This window comes from Erigeron canadensis, chromosome 2 (assembly GCF_010389155.1).
Source record: "Erigeron canadensis isolate Cc75 chromosome 2, C_canadensis_v1, whole genome shotgun sequence".
Classification (NCBI taxonomy): domain Eukaryota; kingdom Viridiplantae; phylum Streptophyta; class Magnoliopsida; order Asterales; family Asteraceae; genus Erigeron; species Erigeron canadensis.
The window spans coordinates 43,458,033-43,480,728 of record NC_057762.1 but is presented as its reverse complement, the minus strand read 5'-3'; the positions used below and the strand labels follow the sequence as shown (position 1 = coordinate 43,480,728).

General features: G+C 33.7%; 3 protein-coding genes and 1 pseudogene across 3 annotated transcripts; 2 read left to right on the top strand and 2 right to left on the bottom strand.

Annotated features, from left to right (window-relative positions):
* The first annotated feature begins 2,518 nt into the window (after positions 1 to 2,518).
* LOC122588634 (bidirectional sugar transporter N3-like) lies at positions 2,519 to 4,265 on the top strand. The gene is made up of 5 exons (XM_043760790.1): positions 2,519 to 2,731; positions 2,922 to 3,132; positions 3,231 to 3,392; positions 3,537 to 3,656; positions 3,781 to 4,265. Exons 1-5 carry the CDS (start codon positions 2,643 to 2,645, stop codon positions 4,105 to 4,107), a joined length of 909 nt encoding a protein of 302 aa, XP_043616725.1. The 5' UTR covers positions 2,519 to 2,642; the 3' UTR covers positions 4,108 to 4,265.
* A 6,581-nt stretch (positions 4,266 to 10,846) lies between these two features.
* On the top strand, positions 10,847 to 12,291 carry LOC122589605 (geranylgeranyl diphosphate reductase-like). Its single transcript, XM_043761916.1, has one exon. The coding sequence runs from the start codon at positions 10,847 to 10,849 to the stop codon at positions 12,230 to 12,232; it is 1,386 nt and encodes a 461-aa protein (XP_043617851.1). The 3' UTR covers positions 12,233 to 12,291.
* A 1,413-nt stretch (positions 12,292 to 13,704) lies between these two features.
* LOC122589511 (protein TAPETUM DETERMINANT 1-like) lies at positions 13,705 to 16,924 on the bottom strand. Its single transcript, XM_043761811.1, has 4 exons — positions 16,765 to 16,924; positions 15,943 to 16,041; positions 15,653 to 15,769; positions 13,705 to 14,347 (listed from the first exon to the last, which is right to left on the bottom strand). Exons 2-4 carry the CDS (start codon positions 16,010 to 16,012, stop codon positions 14,001 to 14,003), a joined length of 534 nt encoding a protein of 177 aa, XP_043617746.1. The 5' UTR covers positions 16,013 to 16,041; positions 16,765 to 16,924; the 3' UTR covers positions 13,705 to 14,000.
* Positions 16,925 to 19,830: 2,906 nt separating this feature from the next.
* On the bottom strand, positions 19,831 to 22,059 carry LOC122588905 (annotated as a pseudogene).
* Positions 22,060 to 22,696: the final 637 nt, after the last annotated feature.

Here is a 22,696-nt window from a genome sequence, read left to right as displayed (position 1 = left end):
CCTATCTAATGGCTTAAAATAGTTCTCGCAGTTATCGACAAATATTTAATTCTCGTAATAACCTAACTCATACATATAATTGTACATATTGCACACTCTGATCGATGATCCTGATTATGATATGCTTGTATCTCCATTCTCCGATTCATTGTCAAAATGTCTACAAGCTCGTAGCAAATTAAAAGCATTACTCGGCCGTTTCAAGCAAGTAACCAATTTCATTCAATTCATGGTTCACTATAAATGAGTTTGAGTAAATAATAGATATATGAAAACTTGAAACTCTATAAACATTTTCAAGATAAGTTAAGATCAAATCTATACTTTTATATTGCCAATAAGTTAACTATTAGAGTCCGCTAAGTTGGCGACAAAAGTTCTGTTATTTGGATATGATTTGTACAACCAACTAAATAGATGAACAAAAGAAAGGAAGAGATTGAGCAAGTGGTAGCACCCATGATATGATATATTCATATATCATATGTAAGACAACGTTAAAGTTAGATAAGGTTACCATCTTGATTTTTTAGTTTAATCTAATTAATACGCTTTAGAGCATCATATCAAAGATTAACTAGAAGGGTACCGGTGCCGTACCACGTAATGCAATAGTATATAGTTCCTTCGTTAAAAAGTATATATTAGAAAACTCTAATGAACGCTAACGGTCGTTAACTTCTGTCTAGGAGTTTAACGGGAGTAACATTAATGGCTGTCTATCAATTCCTTAATTTTCTCTAATAGAAAGTTAAATCCTGTTCCCAAACGGGTATTAACGATCGTTAAATTCTATTTTCAATTCTAAAATGAGTTACAAAAACTGCTGCAAATCAGGTCCATTTTTCTAACGGCTGTTGAAGTAGGTAATATTTATGTCAAATTAATATTTTCTATGAGTCACCCAATTTAAAAAAAAAACGTGACTTTGTATTTTTTGTTTTACATTTTTATTTTTGCCTTATATACTTTTAACAAAAATTGTCGTTCCTTCAGTTATTTTCGGTTTTTTACAATCTATGGGTACAAAGTTATTAATATTGTATTCACGTTCATTTGTCTTTTATTTTCTACAATGATTTATATTGTACATGATTAACATTTGTATTTTTTCCTTCAACTATTTATAGAATTAAGGTAAATGATTACAATATCTTATGTTTGTACAGGACAATATATATATAGTTCTAAGAGAAACATAACATCCCCTTAAATTTATACGTAGTATCTTTTTAATTTTTGAGAAAAACAACCTTTTAATTTAGACATTGTGTCATTATAGAAAACTTTATTTAGCTTTAAGTAAATAAAAATATAATTTTATATCATTATAGACACAATAAAGATATATGTATTGAATTTTGAAGTAATTTATTTGGATTTATATTTTAACTTCGGGTACATCGTACCGGATCATACCGAAGAGAACCGAAATGAGTTTATTTGGTCCCCATGAAACCAAATTTTAGGGACCTAGCGAATTGTGAATTCGTACCACGAATTTGTACCAGAGTGAACCATGACTCATGTGATTATGCTATACACTATAACATCTAGCTATATGTGATTAGCTAAGGCCTAAGGGGAAATTTTCGATAGATCATGTATCAATACTTCTCACATCTTTGTATTTGGTAGCTTTGAACCTGTTGGATCATAATATACCTTCACCTTAATTTCAACACTTATTTCTTACTTACTTTTTTTTGAAAGGTGTGGATCATTTGCTCGCAACATACGATCTAGATTACGTTGTCTTAACCGGGTTCGTGCTAGAGAGCCCCCTCACCCTCAATACCTAGTAGGAGGAGAAATACCCAACTAAACTGCCTGAAGGCACTACATTTAATTGAGATAAAACCTTACCCTCTCTGCAGGACTCAAACATGCTTCACTGGATGATTTTTTTGCAAAATACCTTAAAATATCATTCTCATGTCTCGAATCGAAACCTACAGCATAAAAAGCTGACGCTCAACTATTGAGCTATAAGGAGAGGTACTTACTCACTCTACTTTTTATCTCTAAACTACGTACCTAAAACGTAAACAGTGCAACGTTTATATAGAGTAGAGCCATCTAAACCTTCCACAAATTAAGCACCTTTTTTTTCATCTTGTCTTCAATGGTCCCTAAACTTCACAACTTCGAATCATTGTCTATTCAGGTCCCTCAACTTAAATAGCATTTTGCATGCAACATATTAATTCCTACATATCAACCAAGCCAAGTAAGATATATAGTTTTGATCGCAATTGATCAGTTGCTGATATCAACACATATGGCCTTAATTATGCATGTTTATGATCCTACATGTGTTGGCAATTTATCTTGAGTAGCATAAGAATTATAGGAAAGCATGCACTTAAAGTATAGGGCTGATATAGCTAAGCAAGTCCTGGTTTTATAATTAAATGAAATAAAAACGAGCTATGATCATGGATCGACCGACCCCGCTATATATATATCCTTAAACCTTTTCCTTCCCTATAAATAGCAAAGCAACCTCTTAACAATTTTCATCTCACAACTACTAAAGAAGTGTATACAATTCCACTAAACATATTAGCTAGCCAGTTTGTTTCTTAGCATTTAACTAAAAGAGTAAGATTAACTACCAATCAAATTAAGAATTGATCAAGATGACCGGGAACATGAACATGGCTCACCTCACTCTTGCATTTGGTCTTCTTGGAAATGTTGTCTCATTTATGGTATTTCTTGCACCAATGTAAGTTCGATCCCTTAATTCATCATTTTAATTAGTCTAGCTTCTATATATTTTATTAAGTGTACGTAGGAGGATATATATATCTATTCGATCAATCGGTTCTAGCTGAATGATCAAGTACGTACTATATTATGTGTAATCTTGACCACATACGTACTTTTATTTATCCAAATACGTACATGATCAACAGACCAACATTCTACAAAGTGTATAAGAAGAAATCGACAGAAGGGTTTCAGTCGGCACCATACGTGGTGGGCTTATTCAGTGCCATGCTTTGGATATATTACGCATTGCTCAAGACTAATGTCGTGCTTCTAATCACTATAAACTCGGTCGGTATCTTCATTGAGACCGTGTACATTGGTTTGTTTCTCTTCTACGCCCCAAACAAGGCCAGGGTATGTAGCTACAGCCGACAATTTTGACCAAATCTATCTTTTGCTATATATAGAAGGTTAAGTAAATGATGACAAGAGATAAAAACTTGGTTTTGCAGATGGAGAGCTTGAAGCTAATCGTATCGCTCATAGTTGTTGGGTTTGGATTGATTGTTGTCCTCACTCAGTTTCTTGCAAGTGGAGTTACACGTGGTGTGATAGTCGGATGGATTTGTCTCATATTTTCGCTATGTGTTTTTGTTGCACCTTTGGGCGTTGTGGTAAGTTTAGACGGATCGATATAGAATATTATATAATAATAATTCTTAACATACATATATATACTCCTACTAAAATAAGAAATAACTATTAACCCCTAGCTTACTAATTAAGCCCACAATCTATACTACTGTCTTGTTTTGCAGAGACAAGTGATTAAAACAAAAAGTGTGGAGTACATGCCGATTCTACTATCGGTTGCACTCACCCTGAGTGCCGTTATGTGGTTTTTTTACGGTCTACTCCTTGGTGACTTCAACATAGCGGTACAGCCAAAATCATTCAATTCTTATACGAGTATATATATTAACCAAAAAATACAGTAAAAAATCTAGTTTATCTTAATTTATATATGCCGATCGAGTCTTAACTTTACATGTTACTTTCCAGATTCCAAACGTTCTTGGGTTTACCTTCGGTATTATCCAGATGATATTATACTTTGTGTACAAGAACAAGAAGCCACTAATTATGGATGAAAAGACATCTAGCAGTACTTTCGACGCTAAAATCACTGAAATGGAGGAGCAAAAGATTCAGCAATTTAAAGACGACCAGAAGAAGATTATCGATGTTGTCAAGTTGGAAACCATTCTTCATCCGGTGGTACATAAAAGTAGTGGATATGATGCAGCGGCAGCTGGTCATGGACCTACTGAACAACCTCCTCAATTTCCATCAATTGTGCCAAATCGTGCCATTGAAGTCTATGCATGATGAGATTATTAATCTATATATACGTATAGCTTTTCTCATTAAAAAAAAAAAAAAAAAATGCTTTGGGAAGAAAAGTGATTCTATCTTCCAGGTTGTTTAGGCGTATCTGTTTTTCAAAATTTGTAGTTGTTCCAAATATAGTTCTAAAAGTTCTCCTATCTTGCTGCTTTTCTCAATATTTTCCCCCTCCCCGGCCTCTTAATTAATTAGCTAATTAAGACATGTTTCTACTTAATTCCTTCACTGAAACAATATAATAGCCAATGTGAATATGTCCACACCTTAATTAGTACAAACGCAGACAAAACTTAAAACATTAATTAACTCTGTTGATTTAAGTTTTGATACGAACGGGTTAAGTTTACAATCAAATTGGGGTGTTTGTTATATAGATGGAGGATTAATTAGGGCAACCTTAAGATTGTGATTTCGCTCTCCAATGAAATCTATGAACAAACTAATTATTACGGAGTATAACATTGAGTCATTGGCTCATTCTTCAATAGGTACGCAGTCAGAGCCCTAGGCTCCTCCCAAAACCTAGGGGTCTACGGTTTTATGTTCTTAAAGATGTGAAACGGGTCGGAACCTTGACCTAGGTGATCGATCGGATGTCATCAACTATCAACTAGGACATCCACTCTGATATCTAACTCAATCATAATATACTGTCATACAAGTTTAGTGCCATTTAATTAATTTTCTAGATAGAGTACGCCAACCAATGTCTCTACTCGTTGCTAAGAGAACAATGTATATGAGTTTTATGTGGTGTATGCTCTAGGTACCAACATGGTACATGGGACTAAAGGATTCTCACCCACATATTAGCTTTTTTTTATATCTGGACCAAAATTAAAGTTCATTTTTCCCCAAAATAACCTTAAACCGAGATCCTTTTTTTTAAAATCTGTTTTATGCATGATAACCTTGAACAAAGACTAATAGGATACCCGCACAAAGCGACGACGGTATGGTGGTGGTGGTGACGGCGTCGGTGAGTGGTGTAGTGATTGATACAAAGATAATTGTTCTAAAAAAGGTATAGTAGTAAGGATATTTTAAAAGATATGGGATTGTGATGTAAATTTATAGATAATGGTAAAATTGTCATTTCTCAAGTCCCAAAAGTGTAACTTTTCAATAGCCTTAGAATTTTTATAGTAGTGAAGATGATATAACCTTCTAACTATGATTTTTATGTTGGTGCTCCTGTCAATTAATTGGCTTCGGGCACTAGTGAAATGACAGAGTTATAAATTTCATTTCAACTCTGCAAACCTCTCTTCAAATATTATACAAGTGTTAAGTTTGAATTTATTAAAGCAACAATATATAAATAAATTAACCATGAGAATTTTCACTTCGATCAGTTTCTTTTTTATAAACATATGTATCCATGGGCATACCGGCATATAACCCGCCCGAACATTTATGAACCAATTCAAAAGGTTGATGTAGCGTCACATAACAATGACTCCTTTAAGGACGGGTGTGTGTAGTGTACGTACGTGGAACCAAAATTTAATTCACCATGTCGAGCCAGCCGATAGACCATATATGTAAATATTTGATATATCCACCATTGAGCAAAATAGTAGTAAAATAAAAAATATATATAAAATAATTAACACGTAAAAAAGAACATGGATATTAACGGATCACGTACACATATATATAGCTAGCTAGGACCTACATATATATACGATTGATTGGAACTAATTATTTTGTGATGATAAAAAGGCTCGCTAAAAAGCACCACAAAACTAAAGAAGCAAATTACCTCATATGACGGGATCCATATTAATCCCACTTGCATACACATATGTAGGCATAAAGTGTTCATATCTTCTTGTCTGTTTGTACACCTAAACTTGTGGTATAGCATAAGTAATGTATATACTGATGTTACTATCGTGAAAAAGTTTCATCATCTGTTTACTCTACGTACATATATAATATAATATTTGTGAATCTTTTCCGGCCGTTTACTTGATTTATATCTTCTATATGCCTTGATAATTAACATACAGATAAAAGTGACTCAAACGAATTGAAAGCATTCAGCATATATTGTATCAAATGAATTCAACAATTTGTATAGAAAAATAAAGAAGTTATCTGCAAACACTTGCAAAAGTGCAAAGTTAGATAAGCTTAGCTAGCAAAACACATCTTGGATTTTTTGGTGTAATATTATACTATTGTTAATTAATCAAAGCAGTATTTTATTTGAACATATCATTCTGGATCGACCTCCTATTGCTGAATTGGAGAGCACAGAATCAGTTAATTAAACAATTAAAAAAAAGAGTTAATTTCATTACATGCCCCTGTGGTTTCCCATTTTTTCATTTTTTGCCCCTCTCGTTTGGGCGTATCATTACATATCCCTGTGGTCACTTTCCCTTTCATTACAAACCCCTCATTCAAACGTCCGTTTGCTCTCCTCCGTCACCCATTGCACGTGTGTCCTACATGAGGGCAGTTATGACCTTTCCCATCTATACCCACCTTATATCTCTGAAATTAACTCTTTATTCTATTTTTCTCTAATTAAAAAAACGTTTTTCTCTCTCTCACACAAACACACACGCACAAAACCCTTATTTTTTTCCCCTTTTATCAATAACAACCCTTATACTTTGGGTAACCAAAATCAAAATCAATGGTTATGTTCAATCCAGATGAAGTTGACGAAAAAGGAGTGCCGATTTGGAGGTCTAAACTATTCACTCCAGAAGATCATAAGTTGCTAAAGATGCACTACAGTAAGAATTTGGATACATATTTGTTTATTTATATATATATTTTATATTCTTTGTAATTATTTAATATATATATATATGTATGTATTTATACTGACCTATTTTTTCTATTTTTTTGTTTTTGTATTACAGAGCAAATGGGCAATTTATTTTCAATTAGGATTCATCATGGTGGATTCTTTACTAGACCTCCAGGTAGGGAATATTATAATGGTGAAGAAGTAATTACTGATTACATAGACAATGATCTTTTTTTTATCCATGAGTTTAATTATTTCATTAAGGTTATAATGAAAAACTGGTTATGTTTTATCATTACCTGCAACCTGATAAGGACGATTTAGATTATGGGTTGAAACCATTTGCTTGTGATCAAAATGTGCTAAAGTTGTTAAAATTTGTTGGAAAGTATGACCTTTTTGATATTTATGTTGAACATGGTATATCAACTTTAGAAAATTGGGAATTCACTGGGGAAAGTAGTGTCAGAATTGAAGAAATAACTGAAGAAACTGAAAATGTCCAAGTGACTGTAGTTAAACCTAGGAAGACCTTTACAAGATTGTTATTGAAAGGTCCTAGTCAAGAAAGCTGTGAGAATGAGTATTTGTTTCATGATTCACCTCCTATTGTGCCTGCTAGTGATGAACCCCCTATTGTGCCTCCTAATGATGAAACCCATGCTAGTGATGAACCCAATGTACCTGCTAGTGATGAACCCAATGTGGCTGCTAGTGATGAACCTAATGTGGCTGCTAGTGATGAACCTAATGTGGCTGCTAATGATGATCAGTTCTTTCATAGCCATTTGGACCCAAGTGACAGGGTGAATGAGGTGGAAGTTGATATGAGTACATACAAAGAACACTTTGAAAAGGATGATGAGTGGCTTAAGAAAAGTGTAGAAATGGGAGTTGGGGATTTACAGATTAATGAAGTCAACCAAGTCAGAGCTTTGGAACACAAGCAAGTCAACCCATACCTGCTTCAGCTTATAGAACCAATACAAGTCCTAGGCTTAATGTCAAACGATTTGCTAGAGCCAATTGAAGACTTATGGTTCAATTTATATGACTTTTCTGCATTATGTAATTTGTGACTTATGCTTCAGGTTATGTGTTTGTTGAAACTTATGACTTCTGGTGTGTGATATGACTTATGGTATGTAATTTGTGGCTTATGTATGTTTAATTATGGTATGTAAAACAATCTGCCACTCGTTTGAATGATGCTTATTATTTAAAGCAAATTTTGTTAAATGTAATTCAACTTTTAGTGGCAATTTGACTTGTGTATAATGCTTGCATTTAGACTTATGTATTCTGCTTGCATTTTGACACTGCAATAATTTTAGTGCAATTTTAGTGCTTGGTTACAAAAATACATTGGAAGTCAATATATTATGACACTGCTTGCATTTTGACAATATTTTGACAATATATAATGCTTGCATTTAGGAAGTCAATTTTAGTGCAATTTATGCCACTGCCGAAAATACATTCACCAAATATTAACATTCACTAAAACGAAAATACATATCATTCCATTAAAACATTACAACCAAGTACATCTTAGAGTTAATTTTATTACAACATTACTTAAAACCGATCAAGACAGCTACAAACAACACCCAACTACATATTAGATACATCCTCAGCCTCAACACTTGTTGCTCACTTGTACGCAATGAAGCTTCCAGATTGTTTTTTGCTCTTAATAGCCCAGGTATTATATCCATAGCTCTAGAGCACATGGGTTGATCAATCCAACAAAAAAAACCACAATTATACACCTACACCAACAATTAACTTATTAGGTTCAAAAAATTCCTTTCTTTTAGTTGAAATCAACAAAATTAACTGTAAAAACATTAACAATTACTTACCTTGCTTGAACAACGATAAAATCTTCGACCCGGGTTATTAGGGGTCCATGATGTGAGAACAATAGCTGGATTTCCACACGAACAGGTTGTAACCATGATTAAAGAAACCTCTAATTTAAAGGAACGAATCTTTAATTTAGAGAAGGGAGAAGAAAATGAATATTGGGGGGAAAAACCCTAGATGGGCGGCTATTTTGGGGGAGAAAAAAGTTTTTGGGGGGAAGATATTGGAGAGAAAAATAGAATAAAGGGAGATATAAGGTGGGTATAGATGGGAAAAGTCATAACTGCCCTCATGTGGGACGCACGTGCAATGGGTGACGGAGGAGAGCAAACAGACGTTTGAATGAGGGGTTTGTAATGAAAGGGAAAGTGACCACAGGGATATGTAATGATACGCCCAAACGAGAGGGGCGAAAAATGAAAAAATGGGAAACCACGGGGGCATGTAATGAAATTAACTCTAAAAAAAATGTCTCACATATCAATCAAACTTCATCACGTGGTCAAAACAAAATTTCAAAAGGAAAAAAGCATGTCATCCGATCCATTAAAAAATATATATATGTTTAGCTAGGATGTAAAAGCGTCTCCCAATTTTCAGTGACATAATTAATTGTAAAAAAATTGATAACTTGAAAGAAATAAGAGAAGGTAAATTGTAGTTCTTCCAATCCATAAGCCTTTAGGATCGCGTTTGTTTAGAATATTAATTTAAAAGGAATTCGATGAAAATAAATTTGAATTTATGTTATGTTAACATTGATAATACCAAATTCATTTCCACCGAATTCCTTTGGAATCTTCGGATCAAACAGCCATGAATATATGTTACTTTTAGCTTTCTTGGAAAAACTTAATTGAAATGCAAAACTTAAAGAACTAAATGCATCGATCTTAAATATATAAAGATTATAATCGAAAAACCACATTATATAGGATAATTTGTCTTAAACCTCAAAAACCTTGTGTCGATCTTGATTTCTATAATTATCAACATTGAAATCAATCCTAACTGTTCATTTGTGTCCAATATAAAGTTTAGGCTTTGTACAATCTTTAATCGAAAGATGTTCGATCGTGATTTTTAAGAGGTCAAGTTCATTATCGTTAATTCAAAGATAAAAAGTTTCTGGTGAATGGGCGTGCCAAATGCCCTAAGCCACTAGAATGCATTTGGTGAATCTGAATGGTAACATCCATATTTATCAAGAAAAGGCATTCTTGATAAAATTAAACTTTTACTTAAAGCCGGCGTGCACATTCGTGAACAAAAGAAACATGGGCTTAAAGAAATATGCACCACAGCTAGAGTTTTAATTGCACTTTCATTTTATCATGAGGATATATATGTGGTGGCAAAATTATTGGTGTCATGTCGTTTGGGTTTTTCTTCTTTATTGCTTTTGATTGATGTTTCGATCTCAAAGGAGTTATCGAAAGCAGCAACGGTCCGTAAATTTTTTTCCCGTTTCAATATTTATGTGCATGCTAGAAAGGAAATCAAAGACCGACCAAGATGATGCATGCGCGGAGTGATGTAATCGGATGTTGGATTTATAAAATTGGAATCCTATAACTATCATATGATAAATTGATAATAATGCATACAATTAGGCCCATATTTCATATGAATACTCAGATACTGGGCGGATCAATTAGGCCCATTACTTATATGGGAATTTGGAAATACCGAAATAATGCAAAGTTGCCAACATCCTTTTGCTTTGGCATTGTAAAATTGTAATATGTTAACCTATTACTTATGGAAATTGTTAATCGTACCACAAATATTGATATATTTACTACAAACATGTATTACTGGCTTGTACAGTATGTTTTAATAATTGTACGGTGTGGTAAAATTATCAAAAGTTATGGTACGAATATCACTTCCTATTATTTATGTGAGATCTGTGATATATTTACGATATATGGATACAGTAAAGATTCTCTGTCTTTTCTTAATTAATTAATTAAACTTAATAATCAATAGTGTATTAATTTTCTAATACCACTAAATACATATATTACCAACTCCTAATCTTATGCCCTAATTGAACCTAGAGTAACATTAACCAAAGCAATGGCCGCCATAACTCATCCACTTCACACTCACACTCTCACTTACAAAACCATAACACCACTATCCAACAGATTCACACCCTCCCCGAAACTCACCATCTCAGCTAGTTATACTTCAAATAAGTACTTACATGGCAAAAAGCTAACCGTCGCGGTCATAGGCGGCGGCCCAGCAGGATCCTCAGCCGCAGAGGCATTAGCATCTGGTGGGGTCGAGACATATCTTTTTGAACGCGACCCCACTGGTGCTAAACCATGTGGTGGAGCGATCCCACTCTGTATGCTCGACGAGTTCTGTATTCCACCAGAACTCGTCGACAGAAAAGTAACACATATGAAAATCATATCTCCTTCCAATCTCACCGTTGACTTTGGTAAAACTCTCAAGTCCCATGAGTACATCTCGATGCTTCGTCGGGAAGTACTCGATTCGTATCTTCGATCTCGAGCTGAATCAAAAGGAGCCATAGTCATAAAATCGCTTGTTACTAAACTTGATGTCCCCACATCCCCAAATAAACCTTACATCATCCAATATACGGCTAACAACAAAATTAAGTACCTCCCTGTCGACGTGGTCGTCGGTGCTGACGGGGCCAACAGCCGCGTTGCGAAATCTATCCACGCAGGCGACTACGCTTGTGCAATAGCTTTCCAAGAGAGAATCAAACTACCCGACCACAAAATGAAATACTATGAAAACCTTGCCGAGATGTATGTTGGAAATGACGTCTCTCCCGACTTTTACGCGTGGGTTTTCCCCAAATGCGACCACGTGGCAGTTGGGACAGGAACAGTGTCATCAAAGTCAAAGATCAAGCAATACCAACAAGGAATCCGAAAAAGAGTGCTCCCAAAAATCGCGGGTGGGAAAGTGATTAAAGTGGAGGCCCACCCCATCCCGGAACACCCCCGTCCAGTGAGAGTTCGTGGACGGGTGGCACTCGTTGGGGATGCGGCAGGGTATGTGACAAAATGCTCTGGCGAAGGGATATATTTTGCGGCAAAGAGTGGGAGAATGTGCGGTGAAGCGATAGTAAAAGCGTCGGAAGGAGGTGATAGGATGATCGGAGAGAGTGATTTGAAAAGGGAGTATTTGAAACAATGGGATTCCAAGTATATAACAACTTTTAGATTTTTGGACTTGCTACAACATGTGTTTTATGGGAGCAATGCTGCAAGGGAAGCATTGGTTGAGCTTTGTGGAGATGAATATGTGCAAAGAATGACATTTGAGAGTTATTTGTACAAGAAATTGGCTCATGGGAATACATGCCAAGATTTTAAGATGGTTTCCAATACTATTGGGAGTTTAATTAGGTGCAAACTTGTTGGGAAAGAAATGGAATCGTTTGATCCAAACATTCTTGCTAAGTTTGTTTCATAATGTTTTTTTCATTGATTAAAATGAAATGGATTGAATAATTAATTGTATGTTGTAAGATTGTGCTACCTTGTATAAGATGGATGTACACTTCTTAGTTATGCTTCTATGTTTTCGATTGTGTCACACTCATGTATTTTTAAGTCATACAGAAGTAGAAGAAATGTTTCAATATCAAATCATATAGAAATCCGAAAGCACAAATGAGTTGAGGAATTGGTATTCTGTGAGATAGATTCAAAAAAAGAAAGCATCTAGACCCCAACAGTCAAAACAAGACTGAACCAAAAATAATATTCTTGGAGGAATAACATTATAATAGAATCACATGATGACCACTAATTGGCTAGTCATTAAGCAATACTCGTAATTTTTATTAAATATCTGAACTAGGACAATTTTGTCCTATTTAAATTGCAATGGGCATTAACTTCAGTTGCTTGGTAAAATAATCCAATAAACAAATGAATGCTGTCGTTAGGCGTTTAAAGCTTTTATGGATAAATAATAATGGATGTTTCACAAAATATTCATATACTATGATTTGAATTTTGTTATTCTATTTTATTAATTTGTTAATACGGAGTAGAAGGCTAACTATGAATAAGATTTTAAGTTCATTTACGTGATGAACATAGATATATTGTTAGCTTATTTTAGTTTGCAGCGTGCAATAACTTGTTCATTAATACTCATATTGTTTCGTTCAAAAATTTATTCGTTTAGGTTTGTATATTATAGATACTAAACTAAATACTTTCGAGTCTATTTCTAATTAACATACAACTCATGACTTTTATTCTTTCGAGACTATACTTGTAGTCAAACAAATAAACAAGAAAAAGCTTAAACCAAGACAAATATCATTTATTCTTAAACAAGCATACTTTTTGAATGAATGAAAATACACATGAAAACTCATTTAAATGAAGTGTTGGTGTCTTTATTTGTTAGCTTTAACTTTTAACGAACTAAAGTTAACATGCCCCTTTAATGCACGTTTTGTTATGTATTTTGACTGAATTGATCATTTGTTACTCCATGAGTCCATGTTACTTTAAAGATGGGCCCAATGGGTTAGCCAGTTTAGAATCTCCACGCCCACGCCCCAAAAGATATTAGTCCACCATGCAGCTCATGCCCATTTGGGCTAATGACCACAGGTCCACAGCAATAATATAATCACATTTTGAAGAAACAAGAATGTGAATGTGTATACATGCGTAAATCTGAAATCAGTATAAAAATGTATTCAATTGAGACTTAAAATAAATGTGCTAGGTTTTAGAATGTCAATGGTTTAATTGATCTATTTCGATTAATATTCATAAAATGATACAAAAAATACATGCAGTAACATATTTGATATTTGTATGTTTCGCCTTAGATTTTAACACTAATTGAACCATCCAAAAACATAAAATCAAGAAAGTTAAGATCCATTCAAAAGAAATTAGAATCCTGACACCATGATATATAATTTTCTGCAAAAACAAAACTCCTTGATCAGCGCTTAACAAGGTTTTTCAGCTCTCATTTACATGTGTATATAATAGAAGCAAACTAAAAATTGCATTTTCAACCCTTTAAGCTAAACTTAAATTCACTATATCATTAGATCCTAATTCTAGCAGATTAAATAGAATCAACTGAATTTGAAGTCAGACTAGCAGGGTGTAATATGCAATTTTTCCCAAACAAAAATGATTTCTTTGGCAGAGCTCTTTCTGTACGTGGATTTACTTATTCTACGATCAGATTAACCAGCTGATCAGCAGACGACGGACGAAATGGAAAGGGGGTAAGGGAAGGTGTTGGCATACTGGAATGAGATCGTGTGACCATTAATCAGTGGCTTCCCGCCGTTAACCAAGCAGTCATCATAGTGAAGACGCTTAAAGAGGCGAGGGTTGATGAGACGGGCAGAGCTAAACCAGCCACAATAGAGGTGGATCCCAGAGATATCACAGCCAGTTGTGCAAGCGTTCATGATCTCAACCGTGTACGTGGGGATGCCACTAGGCAATGGAGCAGTGGGACCCTGGCTGATTACTATGTCGGATTTTGAACACCTGTCCCCCCAAATCCGGTTCGGGTACACTTCCACTTTCCCAGTTGCTGCAGAAAGTTGACAAAACAAATGAAAACAAAATCCTTTTGTTTTGTTTTTTGCACAAAAGAAATCAAACTAAAATAATGAGAAATTATGCATTTATGGTTTTACTTTACATAGAAAAAGGGGTAAAAAGGTAAAAAAAACTATACATTTCCAAGAAAGGTCGAAACAGCTGGTAAAACAAACACCCTTCTTTCTTTGGGACAATACAAGTATCTCCATGGCAAAATATGAACACATAACAATGAACAAAATAGATAATATAGCCCAAAAAAGAATTGCACAAGTGACATTCTTTTCTATCATGAAATATATATTCAAAATTTAGTATGACCACTTTTTATCATTTTCCTTGATGATTTTACATATTTTCATTATTATATTATGACTCTTGTTATACCAGTGCCAAAATAATAATGGTAATTAAATCAGAATTTTAGATATTAATGACTAGCCATTCACAATAAGTGGGATATAAAAATAATATCCTAAATTAACTACTAGTAATTAAACATCTATAAAGCCACTTCACAAAAAAGGCTACGATAAGATATTGTGCACGAACAGCTCATAATAATTAACAATAAATGTGTTTTTTCTTTCTCTTTTGGTCAAAGGATTGAATCTAATGTAACGTGTATATTTTAATGCTTAAAGAAATTATGATCTTAGCTTTTTAACCTGGTTTAAGGTAAAGAAAACAGACCTTTTTGACTTTGTAGTTAATTAAAACGTTTACATTAAATATGTTAAAATACTCATTGTATAAAGAAAAATGACTAATCCTCATACTAAAATAAACTAAAAATCCTCTCCATACTCTAAGAAGGTGACATGTGTTATCCACTGATTCTCTTTCTTAATCTTGCCTTGAGATTTTTCCACATATCTCCATCCAATAGTTAAAAGAATTTTTAAGCTATTTTGTCAAGAAGATTAATCATTTCCTAAACTCTGTATAATTTACATGTGTGGCATACAAGACTAAAAGACAAAATGTACGTAGACCAATAGAAAGCAACATACGTGCACCAATACCATTGTATGTATATGCTACAAAAACTGACCAACGCCGCTCTTGAAACAATGCGTGCAGAACAGACAACACGTACGAGAGAGAGCATATGGTGGTGACAGCCATTACACAATTCACATATGTGATGTGTACAAATATACGTATACATATACAAACTATATGTAGCATACATATATATCCACACAGACAACTAAGATATCGAAAAAGACAGGATATATAGATATATATTATCTATATTTACAGAGGGTAGAAGGATAAAATGAATATTTACCATGACCAAAAAGAAGCTTTCGATGGAGACCAAAAAGTGGAGTGGCAGAAGTAGTGGTGTTGATGGTAGTACTCTCTGCAACCATTCTTGTACTGCCATACTTATTTAGCACCCCTCCTTTAAACAAAATGAATTCAAATAAATTTGTTAGCACAAAATATATAGATATATCATATATGAGCTGTTTCTGATCTCAATATACATACAACAAAGATATACTATATATATACAGGAATTTAATTGGAATCTTATAAAATTTGTTGGATGAATATATATAATTAACAACACACCTGGAATAGAGGCAATGATTACAATCATTAGCATTAATGCAGCAGTAATTACAACCAATGTTTTCTTCATTGCAGCTGAGCTGAATCAGGTGCTTCTAGCTAAAAGATACAAATAAACTGTATTTTATATATATTTCAAGAGAATATATAATTATATAAAACGACATTGTTTGAATAAAAAAAAAAATCTGGAGGATTAGACCATGAGATTTGGATGAGAGATGATTGATATATATCACTGTGTATCGATATACATATTTATAATATTATATTCAGAATGTGTGAGAGCATAAACATCAAATCAAACTGGAATTAATTAAGAGGAAAAAAATATACGAAAAGCACTACCGCCGAATCAAAAAGCTGCGGTTTGACTAAAAGGTCAAATCTCCTGTTTTACTACTAATTATTGTGAATTTGTGATTGAAAAATTATATTATATATATAAATATAGAATGGTAAAAACTTATACTTCATACATACATCTCGATTATATAACCAACATATATCAAAACGGAAAGTTCTCCGACAACAAAACTGGATATATTCTCCATGAAAACCGCTGATTTTTTTTAATTTGTTTCTTATATTTTTTTTTAAATAAGCATTTATAGAAAAAGCTTAATTTACAAAATGCAGAAGAAAATAAGTTAGGAGTGAAACATGATGTTGCTATCAATACATGAACAAAAAAGGAAGCGTATGTACTATATATAAATCGTTAAAAGCCAGCCGGAAAACATGGAGGATAATAATGTAAAAGTAAGTAGAATTGATGGAGTAAATCAATGAAAATTATTATGAGATAATTAATTGATGAACCTTTTTATAAGTTGAATTTTGCTGATCTGAAGGAGAGGGATTGGACGATGATGTAAAATCAGCTCCGATATATGTACATGTGTGTGTCTATGCGTGAGTGTATATATATAGGCAGATGTTTGTTTGTATGTATGTATAGGTGAAAGGTAATGGAAAGAAGAAAGAGAAACTTTTTGTAGAGAGAAAAGGGGAATTGTGGTTTCGAGAATTTTGGAAGTATGTGTGGGCGTGGGCTTTATATTGTGAGAAGGAATGTTGGGCCCGGTTTCAAAAACGAGCACATCTTCTATCCTCCGTGTCGTCTTCTATCCGCATCAGGGAAAATGTCATACTCCTCATATCAATTTTCACCGTTTTTGATTTTTAAAGTTTTCATAATCAAGTAGTATTGTACCCGCGCAATACGGCGGCAATGACGGTGACAGTGATTTAGTGGTGTCGATGACGGGTGGTGATCGATGACATCGACAATTGGTGTCGAGTGGTCTAATCGTGTAAGTTGATACAATGGTGATAGTTATATTTTATAAGATAATGGTTTAAAGTGTAAATTAAGTCATTAAGGTAATTTTGGTAATATCTAATAACTCTTTCTTTAAGGGTTGTTTATTAAGGGCAATCTAGTAATTTTCCATCTAACTATTTTCTAATTCTTTCCTAAAATAAGGGGTGAATAATCATTATAAATGAATAGTAGATATATATACTCGCACATACATAGTTGTAAAATCAAAAATATAAGATACGGAAAAAACCGATCCTGAAGTTGGCAAAGATATACCCATGGTCTTAGATTAGAAACTTCAATTCATTATAATATAAAAATAACATCATCATGAGAAGATCTTTATGTTTAAGTTATATGGAAAAAACATGTCGTTAAACCTAGATATAGATGGCCAAATCTTGACCCTTCATGAATAGTTTTTTTAATTATCTATAACATGATCACCTAATAAAATTCAGATATGAAAAATTCTTGAAAAATATTAAAACACCTAAAGCTTATGTTAGCGTGATGGTGGTTTGAAGTAATTCATATATGATATATGATATTGTTTTTAGAATTGATAAGGCATTAGGTAATTGATATTATTAAAGTGTTTATCAAGGAAATATTATAAAAGTAAGGAAATGTTAAATATAGCCTAGGCTGTATTTAACGTGTATAAAAAAAATTTTACTTTCCATATTAAAAGTCCGTCCCTCTGATTTTCATGGTAAATCTACAAACAATTTATGCACCTTAAACACAGCTCTAAAGGCTGTATTTAGCAAACCCTAAAGATAAAATGTTATAGATTTCCTTTTAGCAAATGTTAATTTGTGTCCATAATCTCCCCATGTTGCCATGTTGGCAATTAATAAGGTTCTAAAAGAGCCGAATGTTCTGGGAATTGCTCGTGAATTGTTTGATGGAAAGTTAGTTCAGATTCGTCATTTAGTTTAACTAAATAAAAAGAACATGAACATATTTAGTAAAATGAAATAAAGATTCGTTCGTGCAAAATAAATATATAGAAAAATGATATTTTATTTATTTATTTATTTATTTGGAACATTTATACAAAATGATATAACATATTTCTAATATGAACATTTGTATATTTAGTAACATGAACAATTTGTTAATTTAGTTCAGATTCGTTCATTTAGTTATGTCACTTATTTCTATATTTATAAAAAGTAAAATAATATATACAAAATAAACTATATATAATGCTTTCTTTTTTGTACCCTTTTAAGCATGCATTATGTAAAATAAATTTTGGATATTATCATATCAATTTTTAAATTTACTTTGAACTACTTACATAGTTAAATACTTAATATTAAATTAAATTCATAGCTAAGCGTATTGGATAATTATTTTTAAACAAGGGGAACATTTTGTAATATTAAATTTTAATCCTAATGATTCTCGCTATATGTTTTTTATTTGGGTTCGTTCGATTTTATTCATTGACTTACGTTAATCTGTGTCTATTTATGAATACAAACGAACACGAACGAACAAACTCATTCATGAACCGTGTGTTGACTTAAACGAAAATGAACTAGTCTTGTTCATGTTCATTTGGTTTATCTACCACCTTCCGATTTACTTTTCTTCGTAACTATTACAGATGTGTTTGACGTTGCATTTGTCTTAAAATGTCCACCTTTATTTATGAATTTTTTTCCAAATTAGGATTGAATGAGAAGTTATTCACTGATAACATTTTGATTTGGATTAACAAAAGATATAGATTCATACCACTAGCCATTTAGCCTAATCACAAAATAGATAGGTTTACTTACAACTATCGATAACGGGCTTTATTGAATGGGTCATAATAAGGTTTACGGGTTACCCACCCACTACTACCCTTTTCACCATTGCTTCTGACATGTAAAACTCTTTCTCCAGCTGAGATTACCTTTAAATCACTCCCATGCCTCATGGTCTTGACTATTCAAAGTTCTGTTCATTTCACCAATTAGTAGGTCGAACCATCAAAGAGTGTCATACTTACGTTAAAAGTTGAAACGAAGCTAAGCCATACATGTGCCATTGTCAGGGTAGATACCATTAAGTTATGAGTTATGAGGAGTAAAAAAATACTTGAGCAAAAATTATTATATATGCACCAAGTTCCGAACATCAACCAAGGGACAAGGCCTAATCTATTTAACTAGTAGATTGGTCATTAGATGGGCTACTTTGGCTTATAAATGGTCTAACAAACAACTGAAGATATAGTTACAAAAGGATAACCACCCCACCCGCTGAATGTACACAATGAACTTACAAATGGTCAAATTAATTAAGAATCACTTCAAATTAACATCAATTAGCTTAGAAATGGGGCAACAATAACCTACTAATACATTCCAAGAAGCATAAAAACATAGTTATAGAAATATACTAACATAAAGTCATAAACCATGTAAATGACACATATTATGACTAGATTCATATACATGCTAGATTCTTAAAGTAAAACATTGTTATAGCTGAGATATTCATAATCATACATTTATCACCAAAAGCACCTGATATATGTTATTAAGAAACAAACACTCTACAATCAGGTATTTCATTATGCACCAAAGATTTACATAATGTCAGCAGATAAAAGTCTATCTAAGAATAACACAATACACCAAAAAGAATCTCACACCAGTTCTAGAACTCAACCAGAAGACCTATAAAAGTGAACAAACCATACCTTAAAGTTGTCGAAGAACCTTCTCAGCAGCATCTATTTTTTGTTGAATATCGTCATGTGTATGTGCTAAACTAGTAAAACCGGCTTCAAATTGAGAAGGAGCAAAATACACACCTTCTTCCAACATCCCTCTATAAAAGTTTGCAAATTTAGCCATATCACTCTTTTTAGCATCCTGAAAGTTATACACCGGTCCATCAGTGAAAAAGAAACCGAACATTCCATTGATATAGCCTCCACACATAGCATGCCCAGCTTTCTTTCCAGCATCTATAATTCCATTAGTAAGTTTGTTGGTAACTTTATCCAAGTAGTCATAGGTTCCAGGTTGTTGAAGTTGTTTGAGCGTGTGAATGCCAGCGGTCATGGCAAGTGGGTTCCCACTTAGTGTCCCAGCTTGGTAGACGGGTCCTGCTGGAGCCACCATCTCCATTATGTCTCGCCTTCCACCATAAGCTCCCACTGGAAGGCCTCCACCGATGATCTTCCCTAACGTGGTTAGATCTGGAGTTATCTTAAAGTACTCCTGAGCTCCACCATAAGACAAACGGAACCCAGTCATGACTTCATCAAATATAAGGAGAGCATCGTTCTGTTTAGTAATTTCACGGAGGAAATTCAAGAACTCTGGTTTTGGTGTAATGAACCCCGAGTTCCCAACCACGGGCTCAAGTATGACAGCAGCAATTTCTCCTTTGTGGGTCTTGAATAACTCTTGAATGGTCTCAATGTCGTTATAGGGTGATGTCAAGGTGTCAGTGGTAGCTGCCTTTGGAACACCAGGAGAGTCCGGAAGTCCAAGAGTTGCAACCCCACTGCCCGCTTTAACACGAAATGGGTCTGCATGACCATGGTAACAACCTTCGAATTTTAAAATTTTTTGTTTGTTGGTGAAGGCACGTGCTAGCCGAAGGACACCCATGCAAGCTTCCGTGCCAGAGTTAACAAATCTAACCATTTCTATGCTGGGAACAGCCGAGATCACCATTTCAGCTAATGTATTCTCTAGGAGACCAGGTGCACCAAAGCTAGTTCCTTTTTTCATGGTTTCAGTCAAGGCTGCAAGAACCTGCGATTCAACAAAATAGTTTTTATCGCACATGTTGGCTCTCGAAAGATGTCATCATCTGCTAATAGATATCAATTTTTTTCAAACCTCATCATCTGCGTGGCCGATGATTGCTGGTTCCCATGAACCAACATAATCTATGTAGTCATTTCCATCGATATACGCATATGAGAGCCTTTAACCGAATCAATAAAAATAGGCTGCCCCCCAACAGATTTAAATGCACGCACAGGAGAATTAACACCTCCAGGCATCACTTCCTGACAACATAAATAGACAAGAAAAAACAAAAGAATGTAAGTTGCTTAGATGTTAGACTAACTTATAAAAATGAGTAACTTTTAGATAATGCAAAACATGTTAGATAATGCAAATTTTGGCTACCTTACCTACCTATAAATGCACAAATCACATCTTCAATTATTTCCCCTATTTAGCAATAAGCGGATAACTGAACCCAACCATTATAAGTCTAACAAATTTTGGCATTAATTGCAATGGGGAGATCAGATCATATATCGCAATATATATTATACAAACAAATTTGCAATTCACTAAATAGACACAATTTGTGCATCAACTAAATTGATAATATGACCAATTTAACTAATCAACTAATGAAATAAAATAAACGAAAATGTACCTTGGCGGCGTTGAAGGCGTCTGCAGATTTTTTGAGTGTATAACTTGTTTTCTTATCGTCGACGGCGACGGTCATTTTGACGGAGGAGACACAGCAGCGACTGGAAGAATAAGAAGATCGGCATACGGTGGAGACGGAAGGTCTGACAGTCAACTTTGACGGCAACGATAAACCCAACTCAGCCGTCATTATTATATTTAACTTTGCCTTGTGTTATCTGGCTTTCTCTTTCCAAGTAGTTGTAATTTAAAGGTTGAAGATAAACAAAGAATTGCATAAAAGTCAATCCAGCCGTCATTATTATAGTAAAGTCAATGCTGGTGGCCGGACGTTGTAACTATTGCTGCTAACAATACTGCAATAGCGTGTGTGTTTCAACAATGTATGTTTTCTAAATTCTTATCTGTAATCTATCCTATATTATATATTATATAAAGCACATTACTTCTAAATTTTCAACATTGAATTGAAATTTTCAATATTGATTTTAAATACATTCTCAAAATATCTCTCTCATCTATTCTATATTTATCTAAAATAACCATAATACTCTTTCTCTCTCCTTAAAATCTCAACCAATCATCTTTTTTTCTCTCCTCCATAAATCATTTATTCCTCCAATTCATTCAAAATCTTTTATCTCAAAAATCATACGTCGATAAATTATAAAAATTGTATGGGTGTTCTTAAAATTTTATGCTCTTTCATTAGAGATATCATTCGATATACTTTCGGCGAATTTTTAAATCCGATGGCGGAGGGCGGAGGCCGTAGGCATTTGACTATCACACTCTCTGACCAAGCTATCACCCCCACCATCTCACCGCCGCAACACACTGGTACTTACTCTCGTTTTTCTATAATGCTAAGGATTTTTCATTTTCTCTAAAAACAAATTTATATTATTTTTTATTTTTCATGCTACAAAAAGTAGACCAAACCGTTGTTAAAAACGGTCGTAAATCAACAATGGTAAGCTCATTGAAATGTTCATACCAAAGTGAAATT